This window comes from Rhinoderma darwinii, chromosome 2 (assembly GCF_050947455.1).
Source record: "Rhinoderma darwinii isolate aRhiDar2 chromosome 2, aRhiDar2.hap1, whole genome shotgun sequence".
NCBI lineage: Eukaryota > Metazoa > Chordata > Amphibia > Anura > Rhinodermatidae > Rhinoderma > Rhinoderma darwinii.
This window is the reverse complement of record NC_134688.1, coordinates 407,131,814-407,148,967: the sequence shown is the minus strand read 5'-3', so window position 1 is coordinate 407,148,967 and position 17,154 is coordinate 407,131,814. Positions and strand designations below refer to the sequence as shown.

At 42.2% G+C, this 17,154-nt stretch overlaps 1 protein-coding gene across 2 annotated transcripts in view; it reads right to left on the bottom strand.

Annotated features, from left to right (window-relative positions):
• Positions 1-17,154, bottom strand: part of SMG6 (SMG6 nonsense mediated mRNA decay factor) — a 260,817-nt gene that overhangs the window by 151,429 nt on the left and 92,234 nt on the right. For both annotated transcript variants that reach the window (XM_075854152.1, XM_075854154.1), the window contains 2 exons: positions 15,546-15,686; positions 15,322-15,463 (listed from right to left, as the gene is read on the bottom strand). In XM_075854152.1, the coding sequence (XP_075710267.1) occupies positions 15,322-15,463; positions 15,546-15,686 (283 nt within the window). The remainder of the gene's footprint in view (positions 1-15,321; positions 15,464-15,545; positions 15,687-17,154) is intronic.

Sequence of the window (17,154 nt, the reverse complement as noted above, 5' to 3'; positions counted from 1 at the left end):
CTGTCGCTGGACCACCACTGTGAAAGGAGGAAGAAAGTAGGAAGGCAGAATATGTGTGTGCGGGTACCCACACATTTACCCAGGCGTCCTGAAATTACCTGACGTCTCCCGTTAGATTTCCCCCATACCTTCTCAAAGTACCTGCACCCCCCCCCCCTCCCCAATCTATACACAGGACATAAGGATGAGGCACAGGAAAGGGAAATCTAGAAATAAAAACAAACAGAAGCAGGAGACCTCCATACAGCAAACGACGCAGAGGCTCAGCCTGCAAGATGTATGGCATGGCAGGATGGAGCCCCAGGCTGACTGGTGAAGCGCTGGCCCCGCAGCCCTGCCTGTGTTTCCCATTATGTAACCCTGGTCATGGGCAGGCAGCCAGACTCCAAATGAAAAAGAAACTCTGGCTTGGCATGGCTTCTATTTTCCTATCCTCACTCAGGGTCAGCACGGTGTCACACAGCTGTAGAGAAAGCTCCAGGGATCGGAGCTGGGAATTGCTCCAAAGCCAGAGACCGGGGTTCAAGTGCCAGCTGAGAGCAATAAACCAAGCGCCGCAGCTGCAGAGAGCTTGATGGTTCTCAAAAGTCCCCCGACTATTCCGGTTTCTGAGAGCAACGGATGAAGGAATCAGAGAACACGGCGTCACGGCATAAGGCGGGCGGGATGCTGGCAGCCCTCCCGCTCTCTTCGCTGTATGTCAGAATTCATATCTTCCCCTTGTGCCGCTCCTTCCAGCTATACTGTTGCAGATTCCTCAAGAACAATAGAATTTTTTTTCTTAAAAGAAAAACCGTGCCTACCAAGCCACTAAAACTTAATGCAAACTATTTCAATAGATATTTATTTTGTAGACTTCATGTTACTAATCCCACTGAACCCTGAAATCAGTCTTTCTGCGGTACAAAGTGGCAGATAACGGTGAACAATAGATATCATTCAACTGCACAGGGAGATCATTTAAACTTCACTTGCCTGCAGCGAAACGCTTCCCATCAAATCTAAATTGAATTTGCAACAGAGGCTCCGAACGAAGCCTCTGACGCAAATGTGAAAATTTTCCGTAATGCAGGTCCCTGGTCACAAAGGCCAACATTTATCAATGCATTTGCGCATTTTTTTGTCGCATTTTACTCCCAAAGAGAGACTAATTGCTGTGTGACATTTGTTAACCATTTGCACCATGCATGTCAGTTAGTAAAAGTGTAATAAAAAGCGGGCATGGCCTACTGCGTGGCCAGAATTTAGACACATTTATGAAATGCAAGTTTTGCAAACTTTTTCAAATGTTGCAAAAAAAAAAAAAAAGTTGCAAATGAGAAAAAAAAAAAGTTGCATCTGAACACTCGTGTAGAAAAAGTGATGTCATTTTAGCCAGCGTGAAAGTTAACAGCAGTGACGTATGTTGTGACAGATCAAAGATGGCAAAACGCCGTCATAAATTTGTCTCTCCGTCTGTCAATAAATAGTCTAGCTTTAACCTTTGACAAATAATGCAAGCCAACATTTTTCTTTACGGCAATGAACAGTGAGGTCGGCTCGAAAAATCTCTACTCATGGCTGTAAAAACAAAAACAAAAAAACTTCATGGGCTCTATAATAAAAAGGGGCGACGTAGATGAATTAAGAACAAATCTGGTGTCAAATCAGACAAGAATGTTAGGTTTAAATAAGAGCAGAAGTGACTTCTTTTTAGGACCACGGATAAGAAATATTGTATTATAATAAGTTATTTCATCGGGTAAAATGGACCCAATATGACTGCTGATCCGCTACATATTTGTTCTCATCTGCGCAGCAGGCCCGCCACTTTACCATCACTACATGAGAGGAGGGCGTGGGGGTAATGATCACATAATCCACACCACCGTTGGCCTAGCTGAATTGAAACACATTTAGATAACAACCTGGAAAAGTAAAGAGCAGAGAAGTGATGGAAAAATCCTAATACATCATATACAGGCTCTTACATATTTATTATTTTGTATCATTAAAAAGAACACACAGTTAAAATTACAAAGAATATCCTTCACAAAACCAGTCACCTAACATAAGGCCCTGTTCACATCTGCATTCAGTTGTTCTGCGGTCAGAGGAGCAGAACAATGAAAATGCAGAAGCTAGGGTTCCGTTCAACAACGGGTGCCCGATGGAACCCACTGATTTTAATGGGTTCCGTCAGGGTTTCAGTGGTTTTGCCGGAAACAATAGTGCAGCATTCCGCGCTATTGTTTACTGTAATCCATGCTGGATCTGCGACAGAGGCCCCTAACTGAGCCTTCAATGCAGATGTGAACAGGGACAAAGTCCTTGAGGTTCTGTCGTCTGCCACATTGTACCTAACGCGATTGAATTATTGCTTATATATTATTATATCTGTTCTTTCCCTGTACTCAGAATGGCAAATCTGCCTAGTAACGTAGAGATACAGGAGTGGGGTATGTACTTGATTTCAGGAAAGCTGGGTGAGATTTTTGGAGGGGCTGTAATGGCAGCCATATTGCGTGTTACTTTCCTAGAAACCGAATAGTAGAAATAAAACTATTTTTTACATTTTGAGAGTAATAATGACTTACTAGTAATTTTTCTGAAAATAGATGAAAGGACCAAAATAATACTTAATACTAATACTTCTAAAGTGCAACTACATGTAAAAAGAGGATATCATTAGCACATATGTGTATATATATATATATATATATATATATATACACAAATGTTTCAGTGGGTCCCAGAACTGGAGATACGAGAGATTATTTTCTGCACTTTGAAAGTAGAGATGAGCCAATGTAAGAAAAATGTGCGTCACCAACTTATTTTCTATGAGCCCTATTTCCTCCATATGGGACTATGAAGGCTTAAAGGGGCATTTCCATTTTATAATTGTAAGGAACATTTCTAGGATATGGTGTAACATTATGATCTGTGGGGTCCGACTTTTGGACTCGCCAATCCCGAGAACAAAGGGACCGACGTTCCTTCGACACAGTGGCGCTCCTGGCCACCTGTTGTGCAGGGAACTATAACAGAGTTTCAGTCATCTGTAACAGGGTCCCCACTACACAGGAGGTGGCCGGGTGAATCGCTATGCAGCAGAATTGTGAAGGCAGTTGGACCTTGACCGATCAGGATGTGATGGTATATCCTAGCAATATGCCATCAGTGTCTATGGGGGAAAATAGAGTTCTGTATTAAAGTATTTCAGCCTCCATTGGCTTATATGTGGGTATTACAGCCCGGTAAGGGTATGTTCACATGTGGCAGATATGTTGCAGTAATTTCCGCGATGGTTCCATTTATTTAAAAGGGGTTTGCAGTAATCCATGCTCATGCTGAGAAAAAAACCAACCTCATTCAGATGTCTGGTACAGATTTTCAGGTGCAGAAATTTCTGCAACAAATCTTCCTATTGTGAACATACCCTTTAAAGGAAATTTGTTCTTCTGCGAAGAGTCGGCAATTAAAATTTTCACAGGTTTGCTCATCTCTACACTAAAGAACACTACTACAGTCAGCCATTCACCCAGCCTGAAATGACTGATAATAGGAATTAAAAGATTACACAAGATAAAGAGGACCTATTACTAGGTCATATAAAGTGAACCAGCAATCGCACTTTACTACCGCTGTCTCCTGGACTCCAGCGGTGCTTTCATTTTATTTCTACCCCCCCACGCCGTTCCCGAGATATGGACCCCGGTTGTTTTAGCACCAAATATGGTAATGAATCGCTTACTAGCCAAAAGGGCGCAGTGCTACTTTAAGCACTGAGCCCTGGGGAAGCCCCTGACATCACTGTCCATATATGGACAGTGATGTCAGGGCTATCAACTATGGAATCCCCTGCCAGAGCAATGCAAGCTCTCTGGCCGGGGACTCCAGTCTTAGGAAAGCCTTGACGTCACTGTCCATATATGGACAGTGACATTAGGGGCTTTGAGATGCTGGAATTCCCGGCCAGAGCGTCGGCAACGCTCTGGCCAGGGATTCCGCTCCTGGGGGAAGCCCCCGAGGGCACTATCTACAGGGGAGGGGTGTGTGGCACTTTTTACATGGGCACTGTGGCACTATTTACATGGGACACTGGCGCTATCTACGTGGGCACTGTGTGGCGCTGTCTACATGGGCACTGGCACTTTATATGTGGGCTCTATCTACAATGGGCACTGTGGCTCTATCTACAGGGGCATTGCAGCACTACCTACATGTGGTGTTTTCAGGGGGTTGGGACAATAAAAACTATGAAATTCCTTAATTTTTTAAATGGCCACAAAAAACGGATGACAAATGGCCGTTAAAACGGTCAGACAGCTGAGAAATGGATGAAAATTTGGAGGCACACGGATGCAAAATGGGCATGAAAAACTGGCCGTTAATCCGTTTTTGACGGCCCTTTTTTTTCCACTGTTGTGTGAATATAGCCTTATGCAAGTCCCTAACCCTGAAAACTATTTTACAAGGTTGCCATGAAAGTACACCGTATTTTAAATATGGCAATGATCATGGTAAGATTTCTGCAGAAAGACTACAAAATGTTTCTAGGAAAAGTCCACTTTTAAACAGGTTAAATTCAGAATGTTACTGGTAAAGATTAAATAGTCGGCTTTATGAATCAAATAATAACCAGTACAATTTTGAAAGCAACTATAAATATAAAAAAAAAAAAAAAAAAGAGGGAAAATAAAACTTAAAGGTGTTATCCAAAACATTTGAAAATTGGCAGCAGGTAAGGGGACGACATAACATAAGAAAATAGAAGATACTTACGCTCTGAATTGCCCCCGCTCAAGAGCTGAGGTCCCTTTCTTTGCCGCTTCGGTCCCGGAAGCTCCTGCAGCAGTCACAAGCTTTTCATCAGTCACGTGCCGCTGCAGTCAATCATTGGCCTCAGGGGTAATGCCGCATAGAAACAGCGATTGGCTGCAGTGGCATGTGACCTATAAAACGTAACCGCTGCAAAAGCTTCCAGGACCGGAGCGGCGGCGAAAGGGTTCTCAGTGAGAATCGTCTAGTTTATTAGGTCATGTCATCCCCTGCCCTGTTGCCGATTTTGAAAAATCCCGAAAAACCCCTTTAGCCCCTTAAGGATGCAGTCTATTTTGACCTTCAGGACTGAACGTTTTTGTTTGAGTTGTCACCTTCCACGAGACATAATTTTTTTATTTTTCTGTCGACATAGCCATAGGGGAGCATGTTTTTTGGGTTAACTATAATGTATTGTATAAACTTATTTTGGTTTTATTTTTTTGAGGGCGGTTAGAAAAAAAAAAGCGATTTCACCATTGCTTTTGGGTTTTGTCTTTACTGCATTCACCGTACGGTATAAATTATGTTAACTTTATTCTGCGGTTCAGTACGATCATGGCGATACTAAATTAAACGTTTTTTATGTTTTACTACTTTCGCACAATATGAACATTTTGCGGCACGAGTTTTTTTTGTTTTTTTTTTAAAACCTTGGAGATTTTCATTTTTTCATCATCGCATTCCAAGAGCAATAACCTTTTTATTTTTCAGTCGACATAGGTGTATAAGGGCTTCTTTTTGGTGGGGCGAGTTGCAGTTTTTAATGGATCCAACTAATGTACCAAGTAATGTACTGGGAAACAGAAAAAAATGTTTTGTTGGGTGGAATGGGAAAAAACAGCGATTCCTCATTAGTTTTTGGATTTCATTTTTAAGTCGTCCACCGTGTGATACAAATGTCATGTTAACTTTATTCTGCGATTCATGAAGATTACGGCGATACCAAATTCTTACATAATTATTTTATTTTTCAAATCAATGGAGCAGTGCAAAAGCTTGTTTTTATTGGTTCCATTTTTGGGTACGACTTATTTTTATAGTTATTTAACATGCAATTGTTATTATTGCATTTATCTGTGCTCAGCTATTAAGCCTTAATAATAGCGCACTGATGGCAGACCTGGAGGCCCTTAATAGGTTAATAAATAGATTTCCTGGCAGAGGGGGTGGGGCCATCGGGCTCCTCTATCTAACCGCTCGGATGCCAAGATGGCATCTGAGGGGTTAAACAACCAGAATCAGAGTTCTCTCAGATCCCGGACGTTGCAGGCAGGTGTCAGCTGTTTTTTGGGTTTTGTTTTTTACAGCATAAGTGACATTTTAACCTTATTCTACAGGTCGGCACGATTATAGTAATACCAAATTTATACAGTTTTTTTTAGATTTTACTACTTTTGCATAATAACACTTTAAAAAATAATAATTTGTTTTTGTGTCGCCAAACTGAGAGCTCTCACTTTTTTCGACAGAGCTGTGTGAAAGCTAGTTGACGTTTTTCATTGGTATTATTTTGGGGTACATACGTTTTGATCGCTTTTTATTCCATTTTTTGAGAGGAAGAATAAAACCAAAAACAAAAATTCTGGCATTGTTTTTTTTATAAAAAAAATTTTTGCAGCAATTACCAGGCAGTTTAGTGATAATTTTAAAGTTCAGGTCATTACGGTTGCGGTGAAAAATTTGTTTTTTTCTCTTTTTATTAATCGTTTTTAACATTTTATTTCACGTTTTATTTTTGTCATATGATCACTTATGTATTACACTGCAATACTTCTGTCTCTAGCAGGGCCCAATAGGTGTACTATGATAGCAGTACTTGGGGTTTTGTTAGGCCGCCAAGTGCTACAGCAACCGATCGGCACCCCACAACTATGTTTGTTAGAGCGAGGTGTCGGCTGCAAAAACACCCGCAACTGGTGGTGTGGGCACATTTTCTGAGCCCGTGCCATAATTGTGACATATATTTACCTAATTTTGTAAGAACTGTATAGTACCCATGACATTAATGTACGTCTCAGGATGGGAAGGGGTTGGATAGCAAAGCAAAGTATTAGCAAATTCACTCAACTTGTTATGTAGAGCTAACCTGTGAACAGCTGTTAGGTGGAATTAAGCTTTAAAGGGATCCTGTCACCAGCATTTTAGCTATAAAGCCAGCAATACCTGGTGAAAGTGGGTGAAAAATCATTGTCATCTAAGCTATAAATATGTTCTAAGTAAGCTCTGTAGCTTTAGTATTCCGTTTTTCAGTGGTCCCACGCCGTATGCAAATGAGCAGAAAAGAGTCAAATCGTCATCTGAAAAGAGTCAGGTTTTCATTCCTCCAGCATCTCAGAGTGGACTCCACCTCCTTCTTTTTGATTGACAACTCCTTAGCCAGTCAGGGCCGGACAGGTGGTGGCAGTGGGCGTGGTTAAGAAGCTCCGTCCCAGAGGGAAAAATAATTACCATAAAAGGCGGGAAAAGTTTAAACGACTATATTTACCGACAGAGGAGGACTTCAGGAAAGAAGAGAACAGGAATGAACTCTGGACAGCTGCGGCCATTGAGGGGTCAGGCGAGTTTAACAGGTAAGATGTTGATGACAGGATCCCTTTAAATGAGTTTTCCGGAAACAATAACTATTAATTTAGGTAAAGAAAGTTCTACACCTTGAGAAAACGGTCATTTCCTGCACAGCCCGCTTGCCTCTTCCCTGGCCTCAGTTCAGTAACAATTCTGTCTTAAGTGCATGACAACCCCATTGTAAAGCTTTCTGTTGTTAAGCAGCACATCCCTAGCAACCAGACTGTCAGACATAACTCAAAGCAGGATTAGCACTGATTTTGTCACGCAGTAAGGAGAAATCACGCTTGGAAGAAGTAAAGCCAGTTCATTGCCCATCTCAGGTTGTGGCATACCCAGGTTTTTCTTTTAAGGTTCTGTTCTCACCTCTGTTAATTTATTTTCCATCAGGCTTCAATTGCTTTTTAATGGTTAAAATAATGTAGCATGGGGGGCGTGGCTGACTTCCGCCGCGAGCAGTCGCATGCTGTGAGAGCTCCGTCCCGGCTCCGGTGTTTCTGCATTAATCCTGCTGTAAAACTTCCCGCAAAAACTTCTTGAACGTGGGGCAATCGCAGGCACAGTAGAGGAGAGCTCAAAATGAGCAAGACACGCAATTCGGCGGCCGCTGACCGCCTTAAAGAGTTCGCCAGAGCAAGTAGCCATCATGGCGCCGTTACTCCTGGACAGCAGCATGACGAGGCGGACCCTCAGGGAGATGAGGATCCGGAACCATCACTGAAACAAGTCACAGCACAGCTCCTGACTGCTATACGTGAGTCTACTACTTCTCTTACTGGGAAAATAGATGAGGTTAAGGTGGACCTTGGATTGATGCGTCAGGATCTCCAGAAGCTAAGAGACCGGGTTCGTGATACCGAAACTCGGATCTCGCAAATAGAGGATGATTCTGCTCCTGTGGCGCGGCAAATCGGGGCCTTGGAAAGGGCTGCAGAAGCATGGGCGCAAAGATCGGATGATCTTGAGAATAGGATGCGCAGGAATAATGTTCGTATCCTGGGCCTGCCAGAGCGTGCTGAAGGCAGAGATCCAGGGACATTTATGGAGCAATGGCTCAAAGATACGCTGCCTGATGCTACACTGTCTGCGGCCTATGCGGTTGAACGAGCACATCGCGTTCCCGCCAGACCACCACCGCCAGGGGCCAGGCCTAGGCCTATGTTGGTTCGCTTACTCAGCAGCAAAGATAGAGACGCCATTTTGAGAGCTGCGCGCCAAAAAGGCCAGATCACACACAACGCCGCTACGGTCACGATTTTTCCAGATTTCTCTGCAGCACTCCAGAAAGCTCGAGCTACATTTGTCGGCATTAAACGACGGTTGAGAGATCTTCAGATTCAATACTCCATGGTCTTCCCAGCACGGCTCAGAGTTGTACATCATGATAAATCTATCTTTTTCAATACTCCGGGAGAGGCTGACGAATGGCTGAACAGCCGAAATAACCTAGGCCCCAGACCATGATTGTGGTTTTACTATCCGACACCTAGAATCGTGGACACGGAGACTCTGGGACTTTTGTGGAGCTGAGGACTGCTCCGGGAACTTTTATTATCCTCTTCTCTTGACGTTGATCCAGGTTGCTGCGTTGTGGTATAATATATGCATATCTGATACGTTTTCATTGAATGTATGCTCTCTCTAACCACTGTATTTTACTTTTGCTTATATTGTTGATATTGGATTGGGATTGTCCATGAATGGGTTGCTAGACCGATCTGAGGCGACTAGATACTCCATATTATTGCGGGTTCTAATGTGACGGGTTGTATGCCTGTCTTATGTGGGTTGGAGACGCTGGAGGAGGGAAGTTGGAGTAATAGTCTGTGTGGAGTTTCCAGTCTCACACAGGCTACCCCCGTGATTCAGAAGGGATATATTCCCCTAGTTCGGAAGATTTTCTTGATAGGGCGACTGAGTTCACCCTCCTACTATTGTTGTTTTGTTAAATCTTCTACTTTTGTATTTTAAGAATCGTTCATTTAGCGGTGCATGATGTTTCTAAGTGTTATGTCTTGGAATGTGCGGGGACTGGGAGAGCCACGTAAACGCAATCAAATCTTCTCACAGATCAGGGCAAGAGGCCCGCAAATAATATGTTTGCAAGAAACGCACTTAATGTCAGACACTATTAAATTTATGAGGAAGCCATGGATACAATGGTCAGCTCACTCCACGCACTCCTCATATTCCAGGGGGGTCTCCTTGTTAATTCACAAGTCCCTAAGGTGGGAGCCAGGAGTTATGCAAAAAGACCCAGATGGGAGATATATTTTTGTACATGCCTGGATAGAGAGTCATCCTTTTGTCATACTGGGTATTTATATTCCCCCGACACAATCCCTAGCGGTACTATATGAGGCAGCCAAATTTGCATCAGAGTATCCCCAAGCTACGGTCCTCTGCATGGGAGACTATAATACTGTAGCAAATCCTACATTGGACAGATTTCGTCCGGATGTGGGGACAGATCCCCCCGGTATAGCTAGACCCCCTTCTTTATTGCTATTTCTGGAAGAGGTGGGATGGCATGATCTATGGAGGTATATGTGGCCGGATGTTCTAGAATATACTTGTTATACCCCGGGGAGAAATGCATTGTCCCGGATTGACTACATTTGCGGTAATGTACGAGCATGTTCGATGCTCTCATCTGTAGAACATTTACCCCGGGTGTTTTCTGACCACTCCCCTATGATGGTTAAATTGGTCACGTCCCAGAGAAGGAGCCATATCTGTAGGAAAATACATCCATTTTGGTTAACTCAATTTACCCAGCAGGATCGCATTCCCGATCAAATTCATATTTACACACAGGGCAACGGAAATGGTACAAATCACTCAGCTTACTGGGATGCATTAAAAGCCTATTTGAGGGGCTGTCTCCAGTCCTCCATTTCTTATATTAAAAAGGAATCGGTTAAAAGGGAACAGGAACTAGCTAACTTCTGCAAGGTACTAGAGGCCACTTATGTCTCGGACCCATCGGAGAACAATAGGGTCAGCTGGTTAAAAGCGGGAAGACAATATTTGCTGTATTTGACGGAAAAAAGCAAGCGTAAAATGTTCTTTGCAAACCAGAAGTATTTTGAACAGGGAAACCAATCCAGCAGCCTGTTAGCACACCTCATCCATCAGAATACTTCCTCCCCAGCTATCTTGAAAATTAGAAGCCCTAATGGGGTTATTCTCACTGCTACGTCAGATATACTTTCTGCATTTTCTGATTTTTACAAAGACTTATATGTCTCTAGAACTACGGAAACGGCAGAAGAGTTGCAGGTATATTGTGAATCTGTCCCCTGCCCCTCTATAACTAATGAACAGAGTCTCCTACTTGATAGTATGATCACGATAGAAGAGCTGAATGAGGCAGTGACTGATATGTCTAAGGGGAAAGCCTCGGGACCGGATGGAATACCTTTAGAAGTTTATTTGAAATACCAAGAGCAGTTACTCCCAGAACTCCTTCAGACCTACCATAAATCCTTGTTAGCGGGGTCCCTGCCCGACTCCTTCTATGAAGCCACAGTAGTGGTGATACTTAAACCAGATAAAGATCCCTTGGACTGTTCTTCCTATCGGCCTATAGCATTACTTAACGTAGATTATAAAATTTTAACTAAGGTATTGGCAAATAGACTTAATGGTATTATGCCCTCTATTATCCATCCTGATCAGGCCGGGTTTATACAGGGGAGAAGTACGTCGGACAACCTACGCAGAGTCCAAATTGTTTCTCAGATTGCATCGCGGCAGGGTGCGGACTGGGCCTTGGCATCTTTGGATGCAGCAAAGGCCTTTGACTCTATTGAATGGCCATATCTACTTCAAGTTCTGCGGAGGTTTGGATTTGGCCCTGTGTTCTGTCATTGGGTCTCCTTATTGTATCTTCATCCCAGAGCAGCGGTGTTCTTAAACGGACAGCTCTCCCCATACTTTGATTTGGCTCGTGGTACCAGACAGGGGTGTCCGCTTTCACCTTTATTATTTGCAATCGCTGTAGAACCCTTAGCTATTCGACTTAGATCGGATGTGGTTTACCGGGGTATACCCCTAGACTCTGCGGAACACCGAGTGGCATTATATGCTGACGACCTGTTGCTATTTATGTCATCTCCTGATGAGTCCCTAGATGAAGCAATGACCATAATTGATAGGTTTGGAGATTTTTCTGGACTGTCCATTAACTGGGGCAAGTCGTGTCTGATGTACTTTTCCCCGCGCAGAAATGGTATGGTGGGATCATTGGTAGGGGGTTTGAGGGTGGTTCCTAGTTTTAAGTATTTGGGAATTCAAATCACGAGATTGGATGCTGACATGATACAGGCAAATGTTGCTCCCCTAATACCGATGTTTCGAGACAAATTTAAGATTTGGTCAGGATTACCTCTTTCCGTAGCAGGACGTATCAATCTTATCAAAATGGTGGTTCAGCCTAAATGTCTTTATATTCTGCAACACATATTTGTATATATCCCAAGGGCATTTTTCCAAGAAATAGACTCGCAACTAATTAAATTCATATGGGGATCTTCTAGATCTAAGCTACAGCTAGCAAAATTGCAACGACCCAGAGATCTAGGGGGAATGGCCCTCTCTGATTTATATTTATACTACCTGGCGGGTCAGCTCAAGTATATGGCTGCCTGGGTGTCACCTGAAGTACCGGAAGGATTGGAACTATGTCTGGCAAAATACTTAGATATTCCTAAACTCTGGCCTGTATTAGAACCCTCACTTCCCCTTAGTAGGAAATCTTTACCGATACATAGGGTGGCTCGTAATGTCTGGTCGGCGGCACTTAAGATCTCAGGAGAAGACCAAATAATAGCGGAAACACCCCTATGGCAGAATGAGGCACTAGATCAGTTACTCTCCTCACAGGATGATACATTTTGGTCGACACTAGGGGTAAATACGGTGGGAGATCTATTTGTGAATAATGTGATGCTGTCCTTTACTCAAGTTGAGGAAACCTATCAAGCTCCGAGAAGAGCTTTCTATAAGTATTTACAATTGCGCCATTCACTACTGACCCAGTATAGGGGAAGAGAAACACCTATTTCCACCTATCCCTTGATTGGGGTTATTAGATCACAGGGACCTGGAGGATTAATCTCATCTATCTATTCTTACCTTATACATGCGAAGGCAAATAAAGCGGATCTCCCAGCAATGGGCAGGTGGCAGACCTTGATCCCATCCCTAGATGAGGATTCTAGATTGGATCTACTAGAGTCACATAGATTCGTCTCTCCTGCTATTAACAACAAGCTTATACAGCTCTACATCATACACCAGAGCTATCTTACCCCGGTCAGTCTTTTTAAAATGGGTAGACGGCCTAACCCCAGTTGTCATAGGTGTCCTTATGAACCTGCGGATTTTCATCACATGATATGGGAATGTCCTCTGCTTCAGGTTTTCTGGACTGAAGTTACTGACCTGTTATCCCGGGTATTGGAAGTTCCAGTTAGACTGGAACCAGGAGTTTGTCTATTTGGATTGGTGGAGGATGGGATGTATGCTCATACAACACGTACGTGCCTTCGAGAGACGTTATTTATAGCTAGGAAGGCGATTGCTATTAGGTGGATGAATCCTCGTACTCCCACTAAATCTATGTGGATAGAAATGATTAATTCCATGATACCTTATGAACGAATTGTGTATGTTAATAGAAGATGTCCGGATAAATTTCATAGGGTGTGGGATCAGTGGTGTAATTCTGAACTCACATCCTACTCCAACAATGCTTTATCTAGGGCTCTTGAAGCAGCCCCCACTTAATGTGTGTTGTAAAGGGAAGGGAGGAGGTTGCCTCTCCTATCTGTTTGGGTAATGTATAAGCTTTAAGATGAGATGCGATATTATAGGTACCCTAGATCGCTTAGATGGAATCGAGATTTGTGGGATCTCTGTCTTCTGCATATGGTGATATATTATTGCTTCTAAAATATGGAGCACCATGCACTATGAACGATTGTGAAAAGGTTTTTTTGTATACTATGTTTTAGTTTATTACCTGTTTAAATTTGAAAGAGATTGTAATGCCATGCATTGCTGATATGATATTGTAACACGCACTTTTGTATTTAATGTAGGGCATGTCCGCTGTGCGGGGGCCCAGAAATGTCTTGTATCATGGTGTTTATGTATCTCCTTCAATAAAACGAGTTTAAAAAAAAAAATAATGTAGCATGCTGCAGTATTGTATCCAGCACAAAAAAAAACAACTGCTACCTGACAGAAACGTGACAGATCCATTAGAAGGTCAATGGAAGAAAATAATGGATACGTGACAACTGATCATGACGAATCACAGCTCCTGTAAAAACTGAAATCATGACGCAAATGTGAACAGAACTCACATTTTTAATTTGTGTCTGTTCACATTTGCATTGGAGGCTCGGTTAGGGACCCCTGTCACAGATCTGGACGAAAATTTAGGACACAATAGCGTAGGGTTGCACGATGCATCTAAATATCAACACTATTTTGATGCTGTACACCCGCAAACTCTTCAATACCATGAACGCATGTATTTCAATACTAAGCTGTGCTGCCGCACAACTTAGTATTGTAATACGTGAATCTAGTGATTAGCATGATGTGATGCGGCCGGCGCTGCAGGCTCTGAAGAACATGGGCTGCATACTGCACATCACCCCATTGTTCTCAGTCTTCAGTGCCTGCTGCTCATTAGTGCGGCGCCAACCACATCACAACATGCTGATCATGCGGGCATAGCTAGTGCAAGGAAAAATGAGAAGGGGGGGACCCCCCATAGATTGCGTCACAGCGAATCCCTGTGATGCGATCGAGACACATACCGTATATGGACAGACAGCCCAGGGTCCATTGAAGGACCCCAAGGCTGTCTGACCATATTTCATGTTGTTAGGCCATACTTAGGTATGCCCTAACAACTGCATGTGTACTATTAGTACACATGCTCATGTGCTGGCATATGGATATATGCCAGTACATTAAAAGTAAAAAAAAAAGTAATTAAATAAAATAAATCTGTAATAACACACGTGCACTTTTTTTTTTTACTGTAAATATTATTCAAATATTAGTCCCAATGCATAAAATAATATACACATTTTGCACTGTTGTGATTTTAATAACCTGCACAACAAATTTATAGTGTCATTTATGATGATGGGTGTATGCTGTAAAAAAATAAAATAAAAAATCAATTTATATGTACCAAAAAAAGGCACCTTCAAAGAGGAAAAAGTAGGCCGTTTCTCCAAAGGGTTAACCCCAATGTTGCCATGGGGTCACTTATTAAGGGGAGGCACATAATGTTATGAATTTTGAACCTCCATGTGCCTCACATAATTAGTAATTAACACCATATGTACCTCACACATTATCCCAATGTTGTCCTTTATGACTATGAGGTACATGAAGGGGTTAATTAATATTAATGTGAGGCACGTAGAAGTTCACAATTGGTAACATCATGTGCCTCACATTAAAATATGGAAGGACTTTTTTATTGTTGGCAAAATACAGTTTTGGTACCGAGACTCTAAATACTAGACGAAGTATCGGTATCGGTATTGTACAACAGAACCAAGGCTTCCGGTATTTTCCTGTTCTGCTTCTCTGACCAAGGACCAACACAGGTGTGAACCTGCCCTAATACAAATAATTTCTAAATTCAGATTAAAAAAAAGGTAAAGAATATGTGACTGCAGCACAGATGAATTTAACCAACGAAAACAGAGTGGTCAAAAATAAACTGGTACAATTTTCCCAGGGACTTTTCCACCTTTATAATATTTTACCCCTATACAACAGCCTATTTTGCATGCCCATTCCAAAGTGATGACAATTTTCATACATGCCAAGCAAAATGTACATGGACCTTTTTACCATAAGCAAATCCTCCTAAGAACTACCATACATTAGATTTACGTGACTTTTACTTACTGTTTGCTGCTAGTCAGTGGTATGGGTGGTGGGTTCCATGTTTCAGGGTGGCCCAGCATCCAGTCTGACCACACCTTGACACTAGGCAGAAGTTCTTTCAGATCAGATGGAAAAGAAGAAACTTTCACATCCATTTCATCCCCTGTTAGATGATATAAATAAAGCAATGTACAACTGCACCAAATGTTATAGAGTACATTGCAATCCTGTCCTAATCCTCTCACCTTTACTTCCGGAACTATATTGCTTGGCTCCAAGGATATTCAATAACTGGATGCATCGATTTACGAGAAGGGAGAACATGGCAAGTCCTAGAGAAGTCGCCTGCTCCTGTACTGCAGAGCGGTAGCCTTCTACATGACCATCTGTAAGACAAAAAGGGATTCATATACTAGGTGTCAGAGTGGGGGCTTAAACAACAACAGTTTTGGTAATTAATAAACTGGTAATGTATAAAAAAGATAAAATTATTTTTTGGTTTTAGGGTTAAAAAATAGCATTTATTATTATGTGTTTATCAGTGGTAGTGTAGTTCACACGAACGATAAATACTTATGCTTTATTTGAGGTCTCAAAAGCAGATCATCTTGTGGTCAGCTTGTCGTCATTGGGGACCCTCCTAACAAATGCATGGTCTAAACCGGACAACCCCAATAGACATCTATACATTGCTCTGTGATACTTATATTCTGTACCACTTAAAGAGGACCTGTCACAAATTGAAATGGTTAACTGACCTAAATAGCGCGGTCTCCCTTATTCTAGCAGTTTTTTTTCCTGACCCACGTTCCAGAGATATGGCCCACTGTTGTGTTGGCTCCCTATCTGCTAATTTGCTGTACTTAGCTAACGGGGCTGGAGCTAGCTTCCCTGCCTCTGATGCTGACCAATCCGGGTGAGGCAGCTGGAGGGTAGTTCACGCCCTGTTGGCTAACTACAGCAAATTAGCATAGAGGTAGCCAATACAACAGTGGGCCATATCTCTGGAATGGGAGGGGGGCTTCTAGGAGAGAAAAAAACCAGCGCTGGAATAAGGGAGACAGGGCTATTTAGATCAGTTAACCAGTTCAACCTATATGACAGGTTCTCATTAATGTTTCATAGACATATGATTTAGGCAGACTGCAAACTGTAATCTCGCTACAATGCAACAGGTGGCTGCTAAAGCAACCATTAGAATATTATGATGCCATGCATGAGCATGGCCGATTTGGGTAAAAATCAAGCAGCTCATTGTTATTATCAATGACTTTATCATTATTAGTATTCCGCAAAACCAGTATACATGCTGATGCCTAAGGCAGCCTGTATTCTGTCTATGATGCAACAAACACAGGATTTCATAAAACAGCATGTGTCTACCGGCAGAAAAACAGCTGGTGTTTAAAAGCCCTTTGGCTTCTCTGCAATCTTGCTGGGTCTTTCCAGCTCATAAAGAGGAGATTCCTAGAATGCAATTATATTAGTGAATGTTTAAAAACACATCAGTGTTAAATGACCCAAACATTTTCAAAATAAAATAGTATTGAGACATAATAAAAATACAAAATACAGATAATAGCATCAAAAATGGATTGAAATATAAGTTCACAGTAAAGAAAGTACTGTGGGGGCTACTGGCCATAACATCTATACAATACAGAAGTACATTGTAAATAAACAGCCATGGTGAGTCACATAACAAAAATAAACAACGGTGAAATAGGCCATCAGAATCAATAGACAGAACTGGCAAGGTAGCCAAAAAATTAATAAAAGAGAAGTTGACAGACCATGCAGATAAACAATGGGGTAAAGAGTAGCGATATGCCAGGAGCCCACTTACACCCAACG